We start from the raw sequence: 22,755 nt of genomic DNA on the forward strand, positions 1-22,755 counted from the left end.
TTCCCCCGATCTCGAGAAGCAGCTGAAGTGAGAGAAGATGAAGAAATCCGAAGCGCCCGCGGGGGAGGGAAGACAAAAACAAAACAAAACCACAAAACACAAATCCCGTCTCCATACGACGCGCCTCGTTTTTGCAATCTCCAGATCGTTGCGCGCAGCTGCAACAAAACCTGTCGCGCGTCGTTGTCTTGCGAGGGAAGCGCTGCGGGCTTCCGACGTGCTCCTCCAGAAAAAGATGGCCAGAAAAAGCGACGCGGGGGCCGGCCCCGTGGGGCTGCTGGGGCTGAGCGTGGGTCTCGCCCTCCTGCAGCTCCTCGGAGGGGGGGTCACCGCCGCGACGCTGAAGGGCAGCGCTTACCAGGGGCTGCTGGTCGCCATTCACCCCTCCGTCCCCCAAGAGGCGAAAATCGTCTCCAGCCTTAAGGTAAAAGATGAAGGGAGGAGGCAACCGGCGCTGTTGCCAATGGACCCTTCGCGCATCTGGTGATGGGAAGCGGACCCGAGGGGGAAGGGACCCCGCAAGGTCATCCAGTCCAACCCCCGCCCCGACCCCGCAATGCAGGCATCGCAGCTAAGTCCTAATGGCTCTGCCTGCCTACGATTGTCATTTTACCACTTTGGCATCACGCACATCTTCCGCGTTGCGGTTATGTATCGCCACCTGGATTGCCTTTGAGCCTTGGTGATTCAGATTTTGCCTGCCCCTGCCCCTCTTAGTTTACCAGCGGGCACGACTGAGCACATTGAAGATGCTTCTATTGTCTCCCTGTCTTCTGAACTCCGCACGAGTCTTCAGTTGCAAGGGTGCAAATATTTTTTGTTTGCAAAACACAGCTCTAATGCTATAAAAAGGTGGCAGGTTGTCTGTGCCAATTTCGCGACTCTCAGTGGTTTAATGCGTTCAGGGGGATTTTTCTATGTGAAACCCACCAGTTGCACAACCCCCCCCCCCCTAAGGAGTTGGTCACGGTGCTCGTGGTGTTGCATAGACCTCCCTTTGCGCCTTTAAGCAAAATGTACTGATGCATCCGTTCTTTAAAATTCTGTTCCGTGGCTGCACGTCGAGGCATCTTCCACAAACATGTGGTCTCCCTGAACACATTTGTTCCTCTGCGCCTTTTGCAAAGTATTTTTCTCATTTCCATGCTCAGCAAGAGCTACAGCTACCCTCGTATTGATCAGATCCAAAGCATTCACGGAGGAAAGTGTGGAATCCCAAGGATGCTCGCTGTGATCTGAAGGTGCACTTTGAAAGAACAAAGGTCGTTAGATCCACTGCTTGCTTGTTTGAATCCTTTCATTCAGCTGGTATTGGGGGGAGACGTATCTTCCTTCATCTATGTAAGGTGGTGTCACTGTCAACAGCTCTTATTCTGCCTAATGCTCCTTTAGCGAGTATATACACCAGGCACTACAGAACGGCCCTGTTGGCTTCCGCTGATGCTGACTTTGGGTGCATAGTTCGTAAACGGGTACTTTAGTCTCAATAAATGCAGTTGGAACCTAAGACAGAAGGCAGCCTGCCTCTCCGAAGGATGGCTGCTGCTCCTGACCAAGCATTCAAGGGGGGCTCAGTGCCGGATTTACGTATAAGCTAAACAAGCTATAGCTTAGGGGCTCCCCCAGTTAGGTCTGTAAATTACCATATAGCATAAATTCAACACAAAAAACTGTGACAATTTGTTGTTGACAAAGGACAGCTGAACATATAAAGGGCCCCATTACCTTCAGTAAGGGATGCGGGTGGCGCTGTGGGTTAAACCACAGAGCCTAGGACTTGCCGATCAGAAGGTCAGCGGTTCGAATCCCCGTGACGGGGTGAGCTCCCGTTGCTCGGTCCCTGCTACTGCCAACCTAGCAGTTCAAAAGCACATCAAAGTGCAAGTAGATAAATGGATACCGCTCTGGCGGGAAGGTAAACGGCATTTCTGTGTGCTGCTGTGGTTCGCCAGAAGCGGCTTAGTCATGCTGGCCACATGACCCGGAAGCTGTACGCCGGCTCCTTCAGCCAATAAAGCAAGATGAGCCCCGCAACCCCAGAGTCGGCCACAACTGGACCTAATAGTCAGGGGTACCTTTACCTTCAGTAGCTTAGGGCCTCATCAAACCTAAATCTGGCCCTGGGGGCACTACTGACCTCCCTCCGCATGCTCTATCTCTAGGCAGATCTAGTTGCCGTCCTAACCCTAGTTACCCCTAGGGCGATGAACCATTTCTGCCTGTCAAATAGCTGCCAAAAACTGAACGGTAATCTTAAATCCATATATATATATATTTAATAGTAAAGAATAATGTTTGGGATCCTGATCCCCTATAGTTATGGATTTAAAATCTGAAAGTGTTCCCCTCTTTTTTGCTGTACATCTGGACTGGATCTGGTCTCTGCTTCCGGCGGTCAGGAATTAAGGGACTTTCTGTGGCAGACTTCACTGCAGCACACCCTGAAAATTATGAAGTTGCACCTCTTTCAGAATTCACCAGATCTTCTGGATCTGGGTGAGAAAGGTCATTGGATATACCTGCCCAGGACTCTGCAAACTACGTGTTACTTCTCATGGCTTGTTCGCTCAGCTCCTACAACTTCCTGCTCCACTTCTCCCTCCTGGCTCCTTCCCCGATGTAACTGGTTCCAGACAGGCAGGGACTTGTAACCCTACTTACAGTTTCAGGAAGTCATAGACTGAGATCCTTGGATGCTGATAAATCTATTGTCAGTGAGATGAGAAATGCAAAGTTGTTCCCCCACATATCCCCTGTGCCCATGGGAATAGCCTCCTCCTAACTGGAGAAATGATGCTTTTATGCCAATCTCTTCTAGCATTGCTGTTTAGCAACTATAGCAAGCAAGCTAGCTAAATAAATAAATAAATAAACAAATAAATTATTATTTATACTCCACCCATATGGCTGGGTTGCCCCAGCCACTCTGGGTAGCTACCAGAAAAAACACACACAATCAAACATTAAAAACTTATCGAGGCAGGGCTGCCTTCAGATGCCTTCTAAAAGTTGCGTAGTTCTTTATCTCCTTGACATCTGAAGGGAAAGTGTTCCACAGGGAGTGCTCCACTGCCGAGAAAGGCCTCTCCTTGGTTCCCTGTAGCTTCAATTCTTGCAGTGAGGGAACCACCAGAAAGCTCTCAGAGCTGGATCTCAGTGTCCGGGCAGAACGATGGGGGTGGAGACATTGCTTCAGGTATACAGGACCAAGGCTGTTTAGGGCTTTAAAGGTCAGCATCAACACTTTGAATTGTGCTCAGAAATGTACTGGGAGCCAATGAAGGTCTTTCAAGACTGGTTTTATGTGGTCTCGGCAGCCGCTCCCAGTCACCAGTCTAGCTGCCACATTCTGGATTAGTTGTAGTTTCTGAGTCACCTTCAAGGGTAGCCCCATGTAGAGCGCATTGTAGTAGTCCAAGCGGGAGATAACTAGAGCATGCACCACTCTGGCGAGACAGTCTGCAGGCAGGTAGGGTCTCAGCCTGCGTACCAGATGGAGCTGGTAGACAGCTGCTCTAGACACAGAATTGACCTGCACCTTCATGGACAGCTGTGAGTCCAAAATGACTCTCAGCCTGCGCACCTGGTCCTTCAGGGGTACAGTTACCCCATTAAGGACCAGGGAGTCCCCCCAACTGCTTGCCCCCCTGCCCCCCAAACAGTACTTCTGTATTGTTGAGATTCATCCCCAATCCATTATCCTCCATCCATCCTCCAACCGCCTCCAGACAATGTATCAAGGAAGGGCTGCGAAGGAGTAGTTAAGAATGCAGTCCTGAACACACTTACTAAGAAGTCAACCCCATCGGATCAAGTCCGCCTTTGGAGTAAACATATGCATAGGATCACATTGTACAGAATGCTTCTAGAATTAGCCATATTTATTGTGAGGAGAACAGGTTTGTGTTTCCTTGGCTCAAGAATGCGTGTGAGGTGAATCCAAATGTTTCATGATAATGGCAAGCTTGGTTTGGAAATCCCTTTGGATTTCCTAGTAGAATGGACATGCCATATCGACACTGTGGTGCTTGAACCCTTCTGTTAAGATGGTGGATTTAAGGAGTGGCCTGGAGAGGTCTAGTTTTAATGCGAGTGAACCTGCCGCAACAGAAGCCGGTTGTTTTTGCTGCATCAGCCTATATTTACAGTTGTGAAATTATGGAGGCAATTATAATTGCCCAGACAAGCTGTGTGTAGTGTGTGTTTCGAATCTGGCTTCATGCACGCTGCATGAAAGCTACTGCTTTGAAAGCGTTGTGAAATTGATAAAATAGTCCTTGTGTCCTGGCTCCCTGTGGTAGAATTTCTATGTAGTTTGAAGCACAAATGCTTCACCTTTAGCTATGAGGATCGAGGGAAAGGTTTGCCACTTTTCAGTTATCATAAAATGTTTTCATAAGCAGCAAAGCATTTCAGGAATGCAGATATCACTACCAAGCCATTTTCTGGCATTTCTCCTGCCTTCCTCAGCCCTGCAGCTGCTTATTATGGGTTGTTTTAGTCTGTGTTCGCTGTACACTCCTTGCACTTCCAGTGCTGGCATTTTTTTTATCATCCAACGTGTGTTATGTATCCCGTACTTTGTTATAAAATACCGCCATTTAATGTGTTGGTTCACAAACCAGCTTCATGCCATTTGGGGTCTTTAAACCATTCCTAACTTCAGGACCTCTTTTTCTAGAAAAATAGCACTGAATAGGACAAATTATTAATTAAAAATTTCTGGGTTAACATAATCTTCACTATTTCTCAAATCAATGTTCCTCCCCCCCCCCCCAGCTTCATTCCAGTCTGACTTGCTGATTGCACAATGATTTATGAGTTTACACTTTCCTCCTTGCATGAGCTAATGATTCTCGCTAATCCACTTTCGTATCATTTCGTTCTCTTATTAGGAAATGATTACTGAAGCTTCCTTCTACTTGTTCAATGCTACACAAGGAAGGGTTCATTTTGGGAGTGTCAAAATTTTAATACCTGCAACATGGGAAAGAAACAATTACGCAAAGCCAACGCAAGAGGTGTACACAAAGGTACGTATTAAGGGCAGTGTCCTGGGCCTGCTATCCTCATTTCTTCCATCCATCCGCCTCCAGTTAAAATAGTTGCTGAACACAGTAAAGGTAAAAGGTAAAGGTAAAGGACCCCTGGACAATTAAGTTCAGTCAAAGGCGACTATGGGGTGCAGCGCTCATTTTGTTTCAGTACTAAATGGCAATGCCTTTGGATACTCTGTTAGTAGGGCTTTAAAAAAAAAATGTAAACGTTAGTTAGATCCAAAATTCTCAAGATTGTTCTGATCCTAATAGATGCTGGTTTGCTACAGGCGTGCATATAATAGATGCACTTTTTTGTCTGGCCAAGCATATCCAGATATGTATAATCTTGATCTGTGCTTTAATCTGGTTTTTAGCTTATCATTGATTTTAATTATCTTTGTTCTAAACAGTTGCATTTTACTGTTTTTGCTGATTATCTCATTGTTTTATTCTTCTCCATAAACCACTTTGAGGCTTTTTACAATCAAGTGGTATATAAATTTTACTAATTGAATGAACAGCATATCCCGTCCTATGAGTTTATTTGCTTGCATAGCGAGTGAATCTCAAAGCTACCTTATTTGTGGGGGTAACATAATGTGTAAAGTCATTTCAAGATTTGCTCAGAACAAATCTTGTACGCTCCATTGCTAATAGCACAAAGAGCAGGTTATTTCTGATCATGTGGTAAGTACAGCTAATACAGTACAGTGGTACCTCAGGTTACAGACACTTCAGGTTATAGTGCTTCAGGTTACAGACTCTGCTAACCCAGAAATAGTACCTCAGGTCAGTGGCGTAGCGTGGGTTGTCAGCACCCGGGGCAAGGCAAATAATTTGCGCCCCCTAACCCGTGGATTTGCGCCCCCTAACCCGCGGATTTGCCCTAACCCCAGATGTTGCGCCCGGTGCGGCCGGCCCCCCCTGCACCCCCCACGCTACGCCACTGCCTCAGGTTAAAAACTTTGCTTCAGGATGAGAACAGAAATTGTGTGGCAGCGGAACAGCGGCAGCAGGAGGCCCCATTAGTTAAAGTGGTACCTCAGGTTAAGAATAGTTTCTGGTTAAGAACAGACCGGCCGAAAGAATTAAGTTCTTAACCTGAGGTACCACTGTAGTTATCTACTGCCCACACCCACAGTGCATTTGTGTGCCTCTTCATACCTTCCAGCTTTTAAATGTGCTGTGCTGATGCTATCATTAATCAGAGGAGCCAACTTGGGTCCCAGGTTATGGGTGCCCACCGTGTGTGGCATCATGACGTCATGCACGCCCCCTGGCCTCAGAACCTGACTTCCAGTGGCACCTCTGAGGCCTGAGAGATGCTGTCTGAGGCCTTGAAAAACCTCAGAGGTTGTGGGGGGCCCCTGTCGTGTGGGTGTTGAGCACCCACAACAACATTTTTGTGGGTGCCCAGGTACCCAAAGCCCCCTATAGTTGGTGCCCCTGTTATTAATTAACAAGCATTAGGAGTTCCTGTATGTTGAGACTTCATTCCTCTTCACGTTTCTCTGGTAGTAAACCTCATTGAACTGTAAAGGTAAAGGTAAAGGTAAAGGTAAAGGTAAAGGTAAAGGTAAAGGTAAAGGTAAAGGTAAAGGTAAAGGTAAAGGTAAAGGTAAAGGTAAAGGTACCCCTGCCCGTACGGGCCAGTTGTGACCGACTCTGGGGTTGCGCACCCATCTCGCTTAAGAGGCCAGAGGCCAGCACTGTCCGAAGACACTTCCGGGTCACGTGGCCAGCGTGACGAAGCTGCTCTGGCGAGCCAGCACCAGCGCAGCACACGGAAATGCTGTTTACCTTCCCGCTATAAAGCGGTACCTATTTATCTACTTGCACTTTGAGGTGCTTTCGAACTGCTATTTTGGCAGGAGCAGGGACCGAGCAACGGGAGCTCACCCCGTTGCGGGGATTCGAACCACCGACCTTCTGATCGGCAAGTCCTAGGCTCTGTGGTTTAACCCACAGCGCCACCCGCGTCCCTTCTTCGTTGAACTGACTGGGTCTTATTTTTGAGTAGGCATGCATAAGATTTCACTGTCAAGTGCAATCTCATAGTATGACTAAAAAGGGTGCAGTTTAGTACTTTTGCAGTTCAAAAACATGTTTACTATATTCCAGTGTGTCTGTTCTGGGTGGGTGGGGGTGGAGAGTATTATGAAATCTGACTTATGACATGTAAGTAATTGTTGGAATGAACTCCTGCTTTTGTCAGTAATTAATAATAAGCGTACCTATTCCAAACCTGCTCATTAAACAAAACTTTCATTTTAGGCAGATGTCATTGTTGCTCCTCCTTATTGGAAACATGGACACGATCCATACACATTGCAATATGGAGGGTGTGGAGAAAAGGGAAAATACATACATTTCACCTCTGACTTCCTGGTAAATAATGATTCGATTGGAATCTATGGACCACATGGTAAATCCTAAACAAATAATTATTACCTTTCTTCTTCCGTTACCTTTTGTGTTTCAAAAAAGTACAATTTTAAAATCTCACATCTGCATCGTAATCAACAAAGAATATCTTTAATAATTAACAGTAACAGTGTCTTCATACGTGACTCTTTTTAGTTTTTAATAAACGCTTATCACACTGTAAAGTTTATATATATATATTTATACATACATTGCATACCATATGCCATTGTGATAAATCCACCTATAGTTAACATTCAGTATAAACACAAGGGAACTGGTCCTTCCAAAAAAACTCATAACATTTTCAAAACAGAAATTAAGTACTGGTTGTTGAATCTTGAAACCAGATGCCTCACATTTGAATTGGGACATAGAGTATCATATTACTACATATTACTTTTCAGATAATGGGGGGAAATAATTGATTAAAAGCAGTGGTTTTTTAAAAAGGAAATTTATTAAATGGCATGCTCTGTTTGCTAGAGGAAATTTCAAATATTTTCCTAGCACCACAGCAATCGAGAGATAACACAATCTCTCGATTGCTGTGGTGCTAGGAAAATATTTGAAATTCTCCAAAATATTCTCTTGCGATAAAGGCGCTGACAAAGTTGGGAAGGTGTCAACTTCTGAAAATTGGCACAAACTGGTGCCATTGGCAGCCTTAAGACACTTGGACAGCTGCATTTCGTAAGCTGCAATAGGTATCCTAACTGGGCTGGGGCTGGGGGTTTCACTGCAATCGATAGCCAAGAAAAATGTCATTGGGGTTCCCTACAATGACCTACAATTTAAAGAGTGACTTTAAGGGTCTCAAGACCAGATTTGTGTTTGGTAAGCTTGCAGATTCAACTTTTGGGGGAGGCTCAACCAGTTAGGGCAGCCTTTCTCAACCTGTGGGTCCTCAGATGTTGTTGGACTACAACTTCCATCATCCTTAGCTAGCAAGGCCAGAGCTCAGGGATGATGGGAGTTGTAGTCCAACATCATCTGGGGACCCACAGGTTGAGAACCGCTGAGTTAGGGTGTCAGTACAGGAACTTGAACTCTTCCTGTCTTACAAGTCAAGCACACAATCTCCTTTCCTGCAACACTACCTGCTCTGTAGCGTTTGCTTCTATGGGACTGTGTTAGATTACTAGCAAGTGTCGCAATGCAATTTCCGTGCTTTTATTTATACAGGCAGGCTTTTCGTCCATGAGTGGGCCCACCTTCGATGGGGGGTATTTGATGAATATGACAGTGAAAAGCCTTTCTACATATCAAGTCAAAACCAGGTGAAAGCCACCAGGTAAAATTTGTGTATGTGCAGGTGTGTTCAAACTAAACAACTCTGTATATAGTTTGCAAAAAACACTTTATCAATAATGTGCGGCATTTCAACACCTTCTATTACATGGAATTTTAAATAATATCTACAATGCCAAAATAATAATGACATGTGCCATTCAGTATCTCAGCCAAACAGTTCGAATATTCCTGAATTAAGTTCATGAGAGCGATTCTCTCTGTATATACTTGTGATGGTGCGATCCTGACAACGAGATGCCTGGATTTCAATCTCTGTTTCGTGAATCTTCTTCTGGTCGGCCCAAAAAGGAACTCTGAATTGTACATAACGAGCTTGTAATAACTTCATTCAATACAAACCATAAACAAGGACCAAGAATTGTGCGCGTAAGACAACTCGCTTACATATAATGGCAATTCAATGCTCCACCAAATAAATCGCCTCTAACTGTGCTCTTTTTTGTAAAGACTGATGCAGCCGTAGCCACAGGTGTGCTTTTTTCAGAATAAAAATTACCTGCTTCATGTTTCTTTAAAAGTTTTAAACGTTTGTTTTCTTTTGCACTCACACTCCCTTGGGGAGCACAATATGTTCATGTCCCGATTGCCTTGTGCCTATTCCTAGGTGTTCTTCTGACCTAACGGGAATTTATGTCTGCGAGAAAGAATCCTGCACTGAAGGCAGCTGTGTCATTGACCAGGCAACAGGGCTCTTAAAAGAAGGGTGCACTTTTATACACGACAAGGAACAAAATGCATCATCCTCCATAATGTACATGCAAAGCTTATCTTCTGTAAGTACAGTTCAAGAGAGATCGCACATGACGTTTCCTGTACTTCAGGGATGGGGAAACTGTGGCTGAACTGCATCTCCCACATCTCTGACCATTGGGCATGCTGGCTGGGGGTGGTTGGAGTCCAGCAGCATCTGAAGGATCAGTGGCTGAAGGTTGCATGTAGAAAAAGGGGCTTATATCTTCCCAGGTGTTTAGGTGATGTTCTTGAACGTATTGCTCATAAAGCCACTTCCGCACTAAGAAGGAGGTGGGGTTGCAGGCTTCACGGCCTCTCCACACGCGCAGCGGCCCCGCGTGATTGGAGAGGATTCCTGGCTGCGTCACCCCCTAGCCGGCCAGTCAGCTGGCTTGGGGCTGGGGCCTGCCCTATAAAGGCAGGACGCAGCTGGGGATCTCCCTCTTTGCTGCCCGCCAGCTGTTCCTGCTTTTTCCCCACCCTCCCACCCTATAAGGTTTTCTTTCTGACCTTGCTATGGACCTTGGTTGGTCGCCGTTGAGGGGCCTGGTAGGAATTTTTCCACTTGGCAAATTGGCACCAGCCACTTGGTTTTCGCCTACGTCATAGCAAATCGTCACAACTTCCTGGGTATTCTGGGTAATCTGTTTCTGTCATTCGCAATTGTTCGTTTCCAGAAGAAGATGGGATGGAAACAGCACTCTTGGAGCTGGAACCCTTTCTCTCTAAGCCCTTGTGTGTGTGGAATTTCTGTAGTTACTAATGGAGATGTTTTCTGCAAGTGTTTCACACAATCATAGAATTGTAGAGATGGAAGGGACCCAAGGGTCATCTAGTCCAACGCCCTGTGATGCAGGAATCTCAACTAAAGCATCCCTAAACAATGGCCATCCAACCTTTGCTTAAAAACCTCCAAAGAAGGAGAGTCTAAACAGCACTCTCAGAGAACAACCTCCCGAGGGAGTCAGTCCCCCCATCAAACAGCTCTTACTGTCAGAAAGTTATTCCTAATGTTTGGTTGGAATTTCCTTCCTTGTAACTTGAAGCCATTGGTTCGAGTCCTACCCTCCAGAGCAGGAGAAAACAAGCTTGCTCCATCTTCTATGTCACAGCCCTTGAGATATCTGAAGATGGCAATCACATCTCCTCTCAGTCTCCTCTTTACCCAGGCTAAACATACCCAGCTCCTTCAACCGTTCCTCATAAGGCTCAGTTTCCAGATCCTTGATTATCTTGGGTGCCCTCCTCTGTACACGTTCCAGCTTGTCAATATCCATCTTAAATTGTGGTGCCCAGAACTGTCTTGCTGTTTTCTGTTTTCAGGTGTTTGAATTCTGTGACTCAAGCAACCATAACGCTGAAGCTCTCAATGCCCAGAACAGGATGTGCAGTTACAAGAGCACATGGGATGTCATAATGAGCTCTGTTGACTTTAAATCCGATATTCCTCTGACCAGCAACAACAGTCCTTTGCCCCCAACCTTCTCACTTTTACAAGCGACAGACAGAGTGATCTGTTTAGTCTTGGATTTTTCCAGCAGCATGGATGAGGTAAAGTCTTACTCTTTGAGGCAAAAATGAACACCTGCTCTGAAACTGAAATTCTTTTGCTTTTGTTTTCAAAAATGCTATCGATTATAGAGTTTATTAAAGATCACCGACGTCAGGTAAGTGCCGGAGAATAAAAAAATAGTTGTTATTAAAAAAAATTTGTATTACAAAACAAACACAAACAGGGAAATGCACATCTATCGTCTCCACTTTCAATTCATGGTCTTTTTCACAGTTCATTTACGTTTAGTGAGAGATACTTTTGTCACAGACATCTTGTGGTTGGGGAGAGAGATGGGGCTATTGTTCTTCCATTCTATCCTAATCTCTAGCATTATCAAGAAGAAGAATAAACTTTTAATGATACCTCTTTCTCCACCCCCACCCCCCAAGACAGTCTTCTGTTTGGAGAACCACATGCAAATTTTCTGGTTGTAGGAGAATTCTTGAACAGGCAGTATACCCTGCCTGATATTGTTTCCGTGAAAACATGTTGCATTATTATTTGTGGGTGAATGAATAACAGGTGATATTTTACCTCCTACAGAACAATCGAATCATTCGGATGCATCAGGCAGTAGAAGTGTATCTACTGCAAATTGTGGAAGAGAACTCCTACGTTGGGATTGTCACATTCAGTGAAGGAGGAGAAGTAAAATCTCAGATCCGGCAAATAACGAGTGCTGATATACGGAAGCAGCTTGCCTCCGACTTGCCAGTTGCTTCATACGGCAACAGAGCAAATGTTTGCACGGGTGTACAGCTGGCGCTGCAGGCGAGTCCTATTTATTATTGCCTCTCTTGCCGCATTTCGGCTCATAGGAACATTTTTGGTTTTTGATGCAGGAACTGGAACTATTCTTGCGGGGCAATTGTGTAGTCACCCAGAGTTTTTGAACAGAACTTCCAAATGCAATTGAAAAGAAAAGACTTTGGAAAGGTCCTCTATCTAGCTAACAAGAGACAGCAAATCGGGATACAGAAGGAAAAATAGAAAACTTAAAAAGGAATAAAAATAAACCGAAATGAGTCCCACATTAAGTGTTCAGACTCATAATCCTTGTTTAAGTTGCAGTCTTTTATGCATGGAACTTAATAAGATGCACCTGGTCTTCATAGGACTTAATTTTGGGGTTGACATGCACTTCCATAAAAACACAGCAAGGGAGTAGACAGCATGCAAAATTGCAACAAAATAAATAAGAACATAGAAGATCTTGCTGGGTCAGGCCAGTGACTCATTTAATCCTGCATTCTGTTCTCACAGATGCCTGTGGGAGGCTTAGAAGCAGGGCTTGAGCAATAACAGCACAATAAAACCACCTGCAAAAACACACACAACAACATAGGTTGATGAGGGTGAAGTTCTGTACCTACAATAATAAATTGGCTCTCACTCAGCATCTGCTATGTCAGAAGTAGGTTGATTTTAGGCTCAAAGATTTCCTCCCCTAAAAACTTGAGGTCTGGCACCCAGAGCCAGGGCAAAACAGTGGCTTGAGTCAATTGTGTCCTATTGTTAAATAAGTCTTATTTTGCAGATTAGGAATACTAAGACTGAGATAAATAAGTGATGGGCATAAGGCTAGACATGGCAGATATTATTATTATTATTATTTATTTATTTCATAGTTATTTTTTAGATTTGCTTCCTCCCTTGCTCCCATTGCTGATGTCCTCAACATTTATAAATTCCACAAAACTCTTATTATTTAACAATTAAACAATTCCACAAAACCCTTACTATTTAACAATTAAAACCATCAAAGAAATGGATGCTTTTCATTGCCTTATTTTTCTCAAAAGTTGTCAGTATACAAATCTTTGGAAATACATGACTTTAGTCCTGTGGATATGAATCACAGCAATATAGTGAAGTATTAAGGAGTCTCTTAACTTGTGACATTTTCTTTGCCAAGATAATTTACCGAGTGTCCTTCATATTCATGGTTAATTATTTGCTTCCAGGTAATTAAAAAACATGATGAAAGTGTTTCTGGTTCTGAAATCATCTTATTGACCAGTGGAGACAACAGTTCACTCAGCAAGTGTTTCTCTGATGTCATTGACGCTGGCTTAATTGTTCATACCATCGCTCTGGGGCATTCTGCATCCCAAGAACTGGAACAACTGGGCAAAATGACAGGTAAGACTGTCTGTTTTAACAATAGCAAACACCCTTTGTGGTTTTTGCTCATAAAACAAACAAGAATATTTCAAAGGAAAATTCAGTGTGAGCCAACGTCTGGACAGCTCCATTAATCTCTGAAATAATAACCTTGTCAAATGAAGTTAATTTTTTATTCACCTTTTAAGATTTCCCCTTGTACTCTCTTTTTCAGGGGGGCTGAGTTTTTTTGTCACTGATAGACAAGATTCAACTGGTCTAATAGACGTCTTCAGTGCCATTGTAGCAAGTGATGGAGATACCAGCCACCAGCCTGTTCAGGTCTGTTCATGTAGATACTGTATATCTTGCTATAAGGAAGGCTGTTTTACATAATAAGGCGAATACATTTTAATAGGAGGCATGGAGAAAGCATTTATGGAGCCAACACATTCATAATCTGTTATTTTAGAGCATTATTTTAGTTTGATAAAATAGAACGGGTGCCCCTTATATCTCATACTGCAGCTCTAGACTTTTATCTCAAATTTTGTATTATTTGAATTTGATATGACTGCTTGGACAACAATTAGTCAATTGAGGGCATATTGGGAAGAAGGAAGTTTCTTTGCGATAACCATCTTTTCCAGGCCCGCCAATCCAAAGGTACCTTCTACTTGAAGCATAAAAAACTACTTTAAGCATAGAAAACACAATGAAAGCATTCCAGAGTCACACCCACTGCTCTAAAAGGGTTACACCTCCCTTTCCTCTCAGTTCACTAATTTCCCATCCCACTGTCCTGACCAGCTCCTTTCCCAGAACCAGATATTCGTGTTTTTTAAAAAACCAAACAAACTGTGGTGACATGTTTAATTTGGCCCTTTGTCATTCCTGTCCGGAATGTGCAAATCTTACAACTTACCTTAATAGCTCAATTTACTTAGTTATCAACTTAATTATGTACATACTTGCTCTGCTTGTTGATGCAGCCCATGGCAAGTTATAAAAAGGCCTATAGGTACCAAAAGAAGGTAGCAGGTAAGGACCCCTGGGCAGTGAAGCCCAGTCAAACTTGACTATGGGGTTGCGGTGCTCATCTCGCTTCAGGCCGAGATGGCAGACAGCTTTTCTGGGTCATGGGGCCTGGCTAAACTGCTTCTGGTGCAACAGAACGCTGTGACGGAAACCAGGATGCAAAGAAACACCATTTACCTATCTACTCACACTGGCGTGCTTTTGAACTGCTAGGTTGGCAGGAGCTGGGGCAGAGCAACAAGAACTCACTCCATTGTGTGGGATTCGAACCGCCAACCTTCTGATCAGCAAGACCAAGAGGCTCAGTGGTTTAGACCACAGCACCACCCACATCCCTATAAAAGGAACCAAGAGCCTAGGGCTTGCCGATCAGAAGGTTGGCAGTTCGAATCCCCGTGATGGGGTGAGCCCCCATTGCTTGGTCCCTGCTCCTGCCAACCTAGCAGTTTGAAAGTACATCAAAGTGCAAGTAGATAAATAGGTACCACTCTGGCAGGAAGGTAAATGGCGTTTCCGTGCACTGCTCTGGTTTGCCAGAAGCGGCTTAGTCATGCTGGCCACATGACCTGGAAGCTGTACGCCGGCTCCCTCGGCCAATAAAGCAAGATGAGCACCACAACCCCAGAGTTGTCCACGACTGGACCTAATGATCAGGGGTCCCTTTACCTTTAAGCACAGGGAAGAATAACAATCAAGGCTGTAATCCTGAACACAAGTATGAATCTTCCATTCCATTGAAATCCATGAATTGCAGCCTAAGGTTTGAAGTGCTGTTTTGTGATGTGTGCTGTCTTCTTTTGGGGGTGGGCTGGGGAGGTAGAATCCAGAAGGAACTTAACTGCTTACTCGCTCTGCAATTGCCATAGTACTCATCTGCCAGAGTGAGCAAAGAAAGTATTTTTGGAGCATGGCTGTGGCTGAAAAGGTGTGGATTTCGTTTTGGGAGATTTCTGTGCCCCTATCTGGCTTTGTTAATTTGTTTTAATTGCTTGTCACCCGTAGTGTTTTTAAATGCGATAAAGGATCATTACGATGTCAATGTGTGCCAAATTGAATATTTCAACTGGGGCTTATTTTAAATTGCTACATGACAAAAGAGGATATGTTAAGCAGGCATGGCCAGTCTTGGCCCTCCAGATGTTTTGGGACTACAACTCCCATCATCCCTAGCTAACAGGACCAGTAGTCAGGGATGATGGGAATTGTAGTCCCAAAACATCTGGAGGGCCAAGTTTGGCCATGCCTGTGTCAAAGCAAATGGGAAGTTATTATTCTGGTTTTGTACAGATTGAAAGCACGGCTGAAAGGGTGAAGGGCAATGGTCAGATTGAAAGGTCGACGATTATTGACAGCACAATAGGAAACGACACATTTTTCGTAGTGACGTGGCTGGCAAAGGAGCCCAGTATCGTTCTTCGTGGCCCTAGAGGAAAACACTTTACAAATGGGGAATTTGATGTCGATCCACTTTTCCGCACAGCTCGCCTGCAGATTCCGGGGATTGCTGAGGTAACAGTGAATTGTCCTTCAGTTGTTTCTATCGGGGACTTGCCTTTGGATTGAAAAGGAATACGAATCAATCTGGCTAACATGTTTCATAAATACACACTCACACCCCGCTCACACACGAAAACAATTCTCACTACAGCCAACCAAAGACAACCAACCACACCTTAAGCCACACCCAACTTTTCTCACCACCAAGGAAATACGTCAAGTGAATAGGAAGAGAACCCACACAAGTAACACTGACACAATCCCTCACACACACTAAGTAGAATGATAGAAGCATAACCACCTGACCCCACGCCACTCGCCACACACCCTTCTCCCCCCCTTTCCCCTTTCCTTTTCCCTCCCTTCTTCTTTTTAATTGTTTAAACCAATTCGTGAACCAAGAACTTATACACTGACCACTAATAATGAAACATCTGTTCTAGATATTTCCCCACATATATTATGCTATTTTTGTGATATACAAGTGGCATGAGAAAACTTGGTGTACTTATTTCTACAGCATTATTCTTGTTTATAAAACCCAATAAAAAAAATCTATTTAGGCTGAACACTTTTGAGCATATATAAATTTGTTTTTCAGGCTGGGGATTGGACATACTTACTCACTAACTCTCATGGGCTCCCTGAAGTCCTCACAATGACCGTGACTTCGCGAGCCGTAAAGTCTGATGTATCTACCATCACCGTGAGAACCCACACGAATAAAGATACAAACGCCTACCCAAGTCCAATGATTGTGTACGCACAGGTTAATCAAGGCTTCTCTCCCATTCTTGGTGCAAATGTGACTGCCATTATTGAGCCAGAGAGTGGAGATCCAGTTATCTTGGACCTTTTTGACAATGGTGCAGGTAACATATGTATTTATAAGTTTATTTTTTTAGTTATAGCTGATGAATGGATCAATCTGCTTCAGGTCAGATTCCTGTCCTGTTTGCACATCAATTTATTTATTTTTTGAAAAATCCACAGGTAAAATGTGTGTTTAAGTTGGAAAATGTGTATTTTATTGCCAAAAAAATGTACTTTATCCTAAAACACATATTTTAAACACATTTGGGTAAGGTTTTTGACTGAGAATTGCACTGGAAAATTTGGAGAAGTCCAAATATGAATGACAGTTATAAGTCCAGAAGGTATAAAGGGAAAATCAATTGTATATGAGTTGAATGGCAATGGAATACTATGGAGTATGAAGTAAGAAATGTGTCCCATAAGGCTTGCCGTCAAGTAAATATGTATAGAATTGCAGGCTTAGTGGTACTTTTCACCATTACTTAAACAATATTATATGTTAGGGAATTTTTTGTGGGGTGGCAGAAACTGGCTGATTCAAGCACAGACTAAGAGGATTTTTCCAAAGCAGATTAAACACTTTTTGTGTTTGTATTCCCTCGCTGCTGCAGGTGCAGATACGATAAAAAATGATGGTGTGTATTCTAAATACCTCTTTTCTTTCGCGAGAAACGGAAGATATAGCTTGAAAGTCCGCGTCCAGAGGGACAGCCAGACAATTAGCCCATACCCTGCAACGCTCTGGAGCCCTGCAATGTATATTCCTGGTTACATAACAAATGGTAAGGCTTTGGGATTTGGGATATCAGTCGTCAAGCCATGCTCTTGAGCACTTGTTTGCCTCCATGGACTTGAACAGAAGGTGTTCTCAGTGTATTACATTTTCAGCGAGAAGAAGCACTACTTTGCACAAGCACCGCTATGGAAATATTTAGGGAGACAACTATGTCATGGCCACAGGCTGGCTCTTTGAATTCTCTTCATAATCATGTGGAAAACTCTCACCAGGCTGTATTGGCTGTACTTCATGGAAAGCTAAACCTAGTTTAAAAAAAACTCGTCGACACGCAGATCCAAGCAGTATACATGAATGGTCCATTGGGATGAAATATTTCTAGATGCATACATCCTAGAAACATTCAGCCTCTGTAGTGTGTTTTGTAGCTTCATCGTGCTGAGCTCTCCTTTTTGCCCAACCCAGTTATCCTCTCTGAAGGATGCTGAAGCCTGTTAAGGTCTCAGACAGGATATTTTTCTTTCCTTCCACTTCTCTCCCCCCCCCCCCCAATTTGGCACCCTCAGCATTCTGTGGCCAAATCGCCCCCATCATTCTGTAGAGGTCATTGGGCATAGGTCCTTCTTTCAGGACTTTGGTTTCTAGCAGCTTTTAAAATAAAAATAAAAATTGCAAACACATATATTGTTACATGAAGGGACGCGGGTGGCGCTGTGGGTTAAACCACAGAGCCTAGGACTTGCCGATCAGAAGGTTAGCGGTTTGAATCCCAGCGACGGGGTGAGCTCCCGTTGCTCAGTCCCAGCTCCTGCCAACCTAGCAGTTCGAAAGCACATCAAAGTAAAAGTAGATAAATAGGTACCGCTCTGGCGGGAAGGTAAACGGCGTTTCTGTGCTCTGCTCTGGTTCACCCGAAGCGGCTTAGTCATGCTGGCCACATGACCCGGAAGCTGTACGCCGGCTCTCTCGGCCAATAAAGCGAGATGAGCGCCGCAACCCCAGAGTCGGTCACGACTGGACCTAATGGTCAGGGGTCCTTTACCTTTTATATTGTTACATACTTGGTGAGTCTCCATAATATGAAGAAGCCCATACCTTCTGTGTTGGGGTAGCCCCATTTTGCTTCTAAGCTGATAGGCATCAGATGAACCAAACTCAGTATTAGAAGGAATGGAGATGATTATTGTTGCTACTGGCTAGCAAGGGCTTTCCAGGGATAGAGCCACGGGCATCACAATGGCTAACCTGGCTGGGGCAGGGTAGCAGCAAGGTCAGGATTGTGTGGTTACATCAGAGGGACCATCAGTGGCCCTCTGAACCAATCCAGCACTCTCCTCTATTGCAGCCACGAGGTCTCAGACTCACTCCAGCCCTGCAGCAGCAAAACCAGTGCTCTAACCCACCATGTATCATGTTACTGGGCATCCCCAAAGCTGTTACCTTAGACGGAACCTGGGTGTTTCTCCATGGAAAACACGGGTTCTACCAATGAGATAGGGACCCATTGCTGTCAGGTTGTTTATTTCCTTTCTGGCCTACTTGCCCCAAAGTCCATTAGTTGCTAGTTCATTGGAAGCATGCTCAGCTGGTCTTTTGTGTATTTGTTTATGTTTGTGTGGCATAGGTACAATCCAGATGAATGCACCGAGGCCATTGATGAATAGTGAAGATTTGCACATCAGCTCTGGGGGCTTCAGCAGAATAGCTGCTGGAAGTGCTTTCACCATATCTGGAGTTCCCACTGGCCCCTATAAGGATGTGTTCCCACCATGCAAAATTACTGATTTGGATGCCAGAACAGAAGAGGACAAAATTGTTTTAACCTGGACAGCTCCAGGGGATGACTTTGACCAGGGACAAGGTAGGTTCAGTGCTTCTTATTTTCTTTGCTAATAAAAACTGTTTAAAAGTAGGGTGTTTTGAAAAAACCAACAACCCCAAACAACCACCACCAGTGTTTCCCAAACTTGGGTCTCCAGCGGCTTTTGGACTACAACTCCCATCATCCATAGCTAGCAAGACCAGTGGTCAGGGATGGTGGGAACTGTAGTCTGAACACAGCTGGAGACCCAAGTTTGGGAAACCCTGTTTTAAACTATGTTGATAAAATCTGCAAGCAAATCCATATTGGATGTGCACTGAGCTTTGGATATATATACTTTTGAGACCCATAAATATAAGTAAAACAGAATTCCAATTCAAAATGACCCTCTGCACATCTCTGCTGTAACTTGGACTCTGGAAATCCTATTTGTAGAGGGAAACCGGAAACCAAATAATTCCTTCCTTGTTTGTTCCTTCTTAAATATCATCATAGCAAGTATTGGTGGTGATCCTCTCTTAGTTAAACCTGCTCTTTACTGTAGTAGTTTTGCCCCAGTAGTCTCAGTTTGTGGATCAGTTGCTCTGCATGCTTTTATACACTTGTCTAGTTCTGCTGCCCATGGATAACAGAGATGTCTTGTGTGCTTTTGGCAGAGAAGAACATTTAGAATCATAGAATCATAGAGTTGGAAGGGACCCTGATGATCATCTAGTCCAGGGGTAGGCAACCTAAGGTCCATGGGCCCAATGTGGCCCAATCGCCTTCTCAATCCGGCCCAGACACTCCAGGGATCGGCGTGTTTTTACATGACTTGAATGTGTCCTTTTATTTAAAATGCATCTCTGGGTTATTTGTGGGGCATAGGAATTGGTTCATTTTTTTCTTCAAAATATAGTCCGGCCCCCCACAAGGTCTGAGGGATGGTGGACTGGCCCACAGCTGAAAAAGGTTGCTGACCCCTGATCTAGTCCCACCCCCTGCAATGCAGGAATATGCAACTGTTCCGTACGGGGATCAAACCTGCAACCTTAACGTTATCGGCACCATGCTCAACTGAGCTATCCAGATAGGAATGCCTTGCTGATGTACCCAGAATGGCTCTATCCATGTACAAGAAGGGAGATATCAACAGGCTTGAGAAAACCCCAACATTTGCAGATATTATTATTATTATTATTATTATTATTAAAAAAATATTTTTGGTGGAAACCCCAAAACAAACTTTTAAGGACTGAGTAATCCAACAGTTTGTGGGGGCTCCAGAGGGAAAGAGGGTAGCAACACAGTATAATTTTTTTTGCAGGGCCCACTTACCCGCATGTTAATTCTGACGCAAATTTGTATCTGTCTCTGAGTGCTGACAATGGTAAAAATGCCCGTGGTGTCCTATTGTGTCCTTAGACTGAAACCGTTGTTTTTTGCTAATTATATCCTGTTTGGTAGTATTGTCTGTTTATTTTGGTTGGCTAAGGCTGCAATTCTGTGAGCACTTTCTTATAAATAGGCAATAGCTTGGGGTGTAAAGTGTTGAATCCTGTTACTTCCAGGCAACTGCAGGAAAAAACCAACACTTTATAGCCTTTTGTTATCTTGTTTTTTTTCCCTCCAGCTGCAAGATACGAAGTGAGAATAAGCCAAAGTTCTCTGGAACTGAGGGAAGAATTTGAAAACGCTGTACCCATAAATACCTCCAGCTTGGCACCTCAGCCTGCAGGTTCCAAGGAAATGTTTGTGTTTAAACCAGAAGCCTCGGCAAACATCACCCTAATTTACATGGGCGTCCGCACAGTGGATAAGTCTTTCTTGTACTCTGACCTCTCCAACATAGCCCAAGCACTTATTATTCCTGGGAAGGCTATTCACATTGCTCCTGCCAAGTACGGTGCCTTAGCAGTCGTTCTGACAACATGTGGGCTGCTGTTATTGGTTGCTTCTTGCCTTATTGTAAGCACCGTTCTATGGACTTCGAAGAAAAAGAAGAAAGTAGCAATTGATGAAGCCATACTATCACATTCAGATTCAGCATTGGCAGTTTAAGCGTTTTCTTCTTTTGAAGTTTAGTTGTTGTTTAGTCATGTCCGACTCTTTGTGACCCCATGGACCAGAGCACGCCGGGCACTCCTGTCTTCCACTGCCTCCCGCAGTTTGGTCAAACTCATGTTCGTAGCTTCGAGAACACTGTCCAACCATCTCGTCCTCTGTCTTTCCCAACATCAGGGTCTTTTCCAAGGAGTCTTCTGTTCTCATGAGGTGGCCAAAGTATTGGAGCCTCAGCTTCAGGATCTGTCCTTCCAGTGAGCACTCAGGGCTGATTTCCTTAAGAATGGAGAGGTTTGATCTTCTTGCAGTCCATGGGACTCTCAAGAGTCTCCTCCAGCACCATAATTCAAAAGCATCAATTCTTCGGCAATCAGCCTTCTTTATGGGCCAGCTCTCAGTTCCATACATCACTCCTGGGAAAACCATAGCTTTAACTATACAAATATAACATAACCAGGAAAGAGATCTTGGGATTATGGTGGGTCGCTCGATGAAAACGTTGACCCAGTGTGTGGCAGCAGTGAGGGGAAAGGAGAAATCTATGTTTAGTGATAATTAGGGACTGAAATGAGTGCTCACGCCTGCCTTTGTGGAAGCCCTCTGCGGGACCGCATGCAACACCTTGGGCCACGTGGGACCCACCAGCTGGTTGGGCTGGCCTGCCTCCCTGTGTTAGTCATTGAAGGTTCCCGCCAAACCTCAGTTAGCCAATCAGTTCCACGGGGAGGTGGAGCCAGTTGCTTAAATAGGAGGCGGAGCCAGCAGCAACCATGCGGTTGGCTCCAGAGCTTCAGGGTCCCCTCTTAAAGGGGTTTGTAAAATGGGAGTCACTGGCCATACACTGAAAGGTTGTCAGTGAACTCCCCTACGTTGTGGGGATATGGGGTGGGCTGCCTGCGTACACAAGCATCTTGCTGTACACCCTCCCATGTCCCATTCACCCTGAGGAGCCCCAGTTCCTCTGGCTGGGGGGCTGGGAGGGATACATGCTCAATGCCTAAGCCAATGCCTTCCTACATCTGAAAGGTTTAATAAAGTTGTCGCCAATTTTTAATTCCATAACACGTTGTCACAAGTCATTATTCATTCTGGTGGTCTCTCGGGGCTGGGGGATCTCTGCCTGGGCACGCAAATAAAATCGCTGATATGATATTTATAGAATTCTATGATGTGAACGCACTTGGGATACGGTACACTGTTCTGGATGCCAAAAAGTAAACGTTAGAGTTGGAAAAGGTTTGGAAAAAGGCAAGCCAAATGAAGCTGGGTCAACTCTCCTATGAGGAAAGGTTTTAATATTTTGCATCTTCACTCAGGAGACAGGGCAGCTTGCTGCTGAATAACTGGGGACCATGAGCAAGACAGTGCTGCTGTTCTCATTTTCTGCTTGTCATCTTCCCATTGGCATCTGGTTGGCCATTGTGAGAAAAGAATGCAGAATTATATAGGCCTTTGGTCTGATCCAGCCAATCTATTTTTGCGTTCTTTTACATCCATTTCTTAACTATGGAGGAAGAAGGGAAATATATGTTCCCTTTTACTGTCTTGTAGAACCAGAACGTGGAACCCCCCGCCCCGAAATTTAACTCAGCAAAGCTGAAGAAGGTTTGTAATTTCAAATTTGGCTCTAATTTTT

General features: G+C 44.4%; 1 protein-coding gene across 1 annotated transcript; it reads left to right on the forward strand.

Moving 5' to 3' along the window:
• The first annotated feature begins 30 nt into the window (after positions 1-30).
• On the forward strand, positions 31-22,181 carry LOC309343787 (calcium-activated chloride channel regulator 2-like). The gene is made up of 14 exons (XM_081865783.1): positions 31-424; positions 4,896-5,033; positions 7,314-7,464; positions 8,649-8,757; positions 9,382-9,550; positions 10,833-11,060; positions 11,608-11,835; positions 13,029-13,206; positions 13,403-13,509; positions 15,493-15,714; positions 16,304-16,574; positions 17,130-17,300; positions 18,879-19,115; positions 20,689-22,181. Exons 1-14 carry the CDS (start codon positions 38-40, stop codon positions 21,114-21,116), a joined length of 3,024 nt encoding a protein of 1,007 aa, XP_081721909.1. The 5' UTR covers positions 31-37; the 3' UTR covers positions 21,117-22,181.
• Positions 22,182-22,755: the final 574 nt, after the last annotated feature.

The sequence above is a fragment of the Podarcis erhardii genome (assembly GCF_964252035.2).
Source record: "Podarcis erhardii genome assembly, chromosome: 6".
Classification (NCBI taxonomy): Eukaryota; Metazoa; Chordata; class Lepidosauria; order Squamata; family Lacertidae; genus Podarcis; species Podarcis erhardii.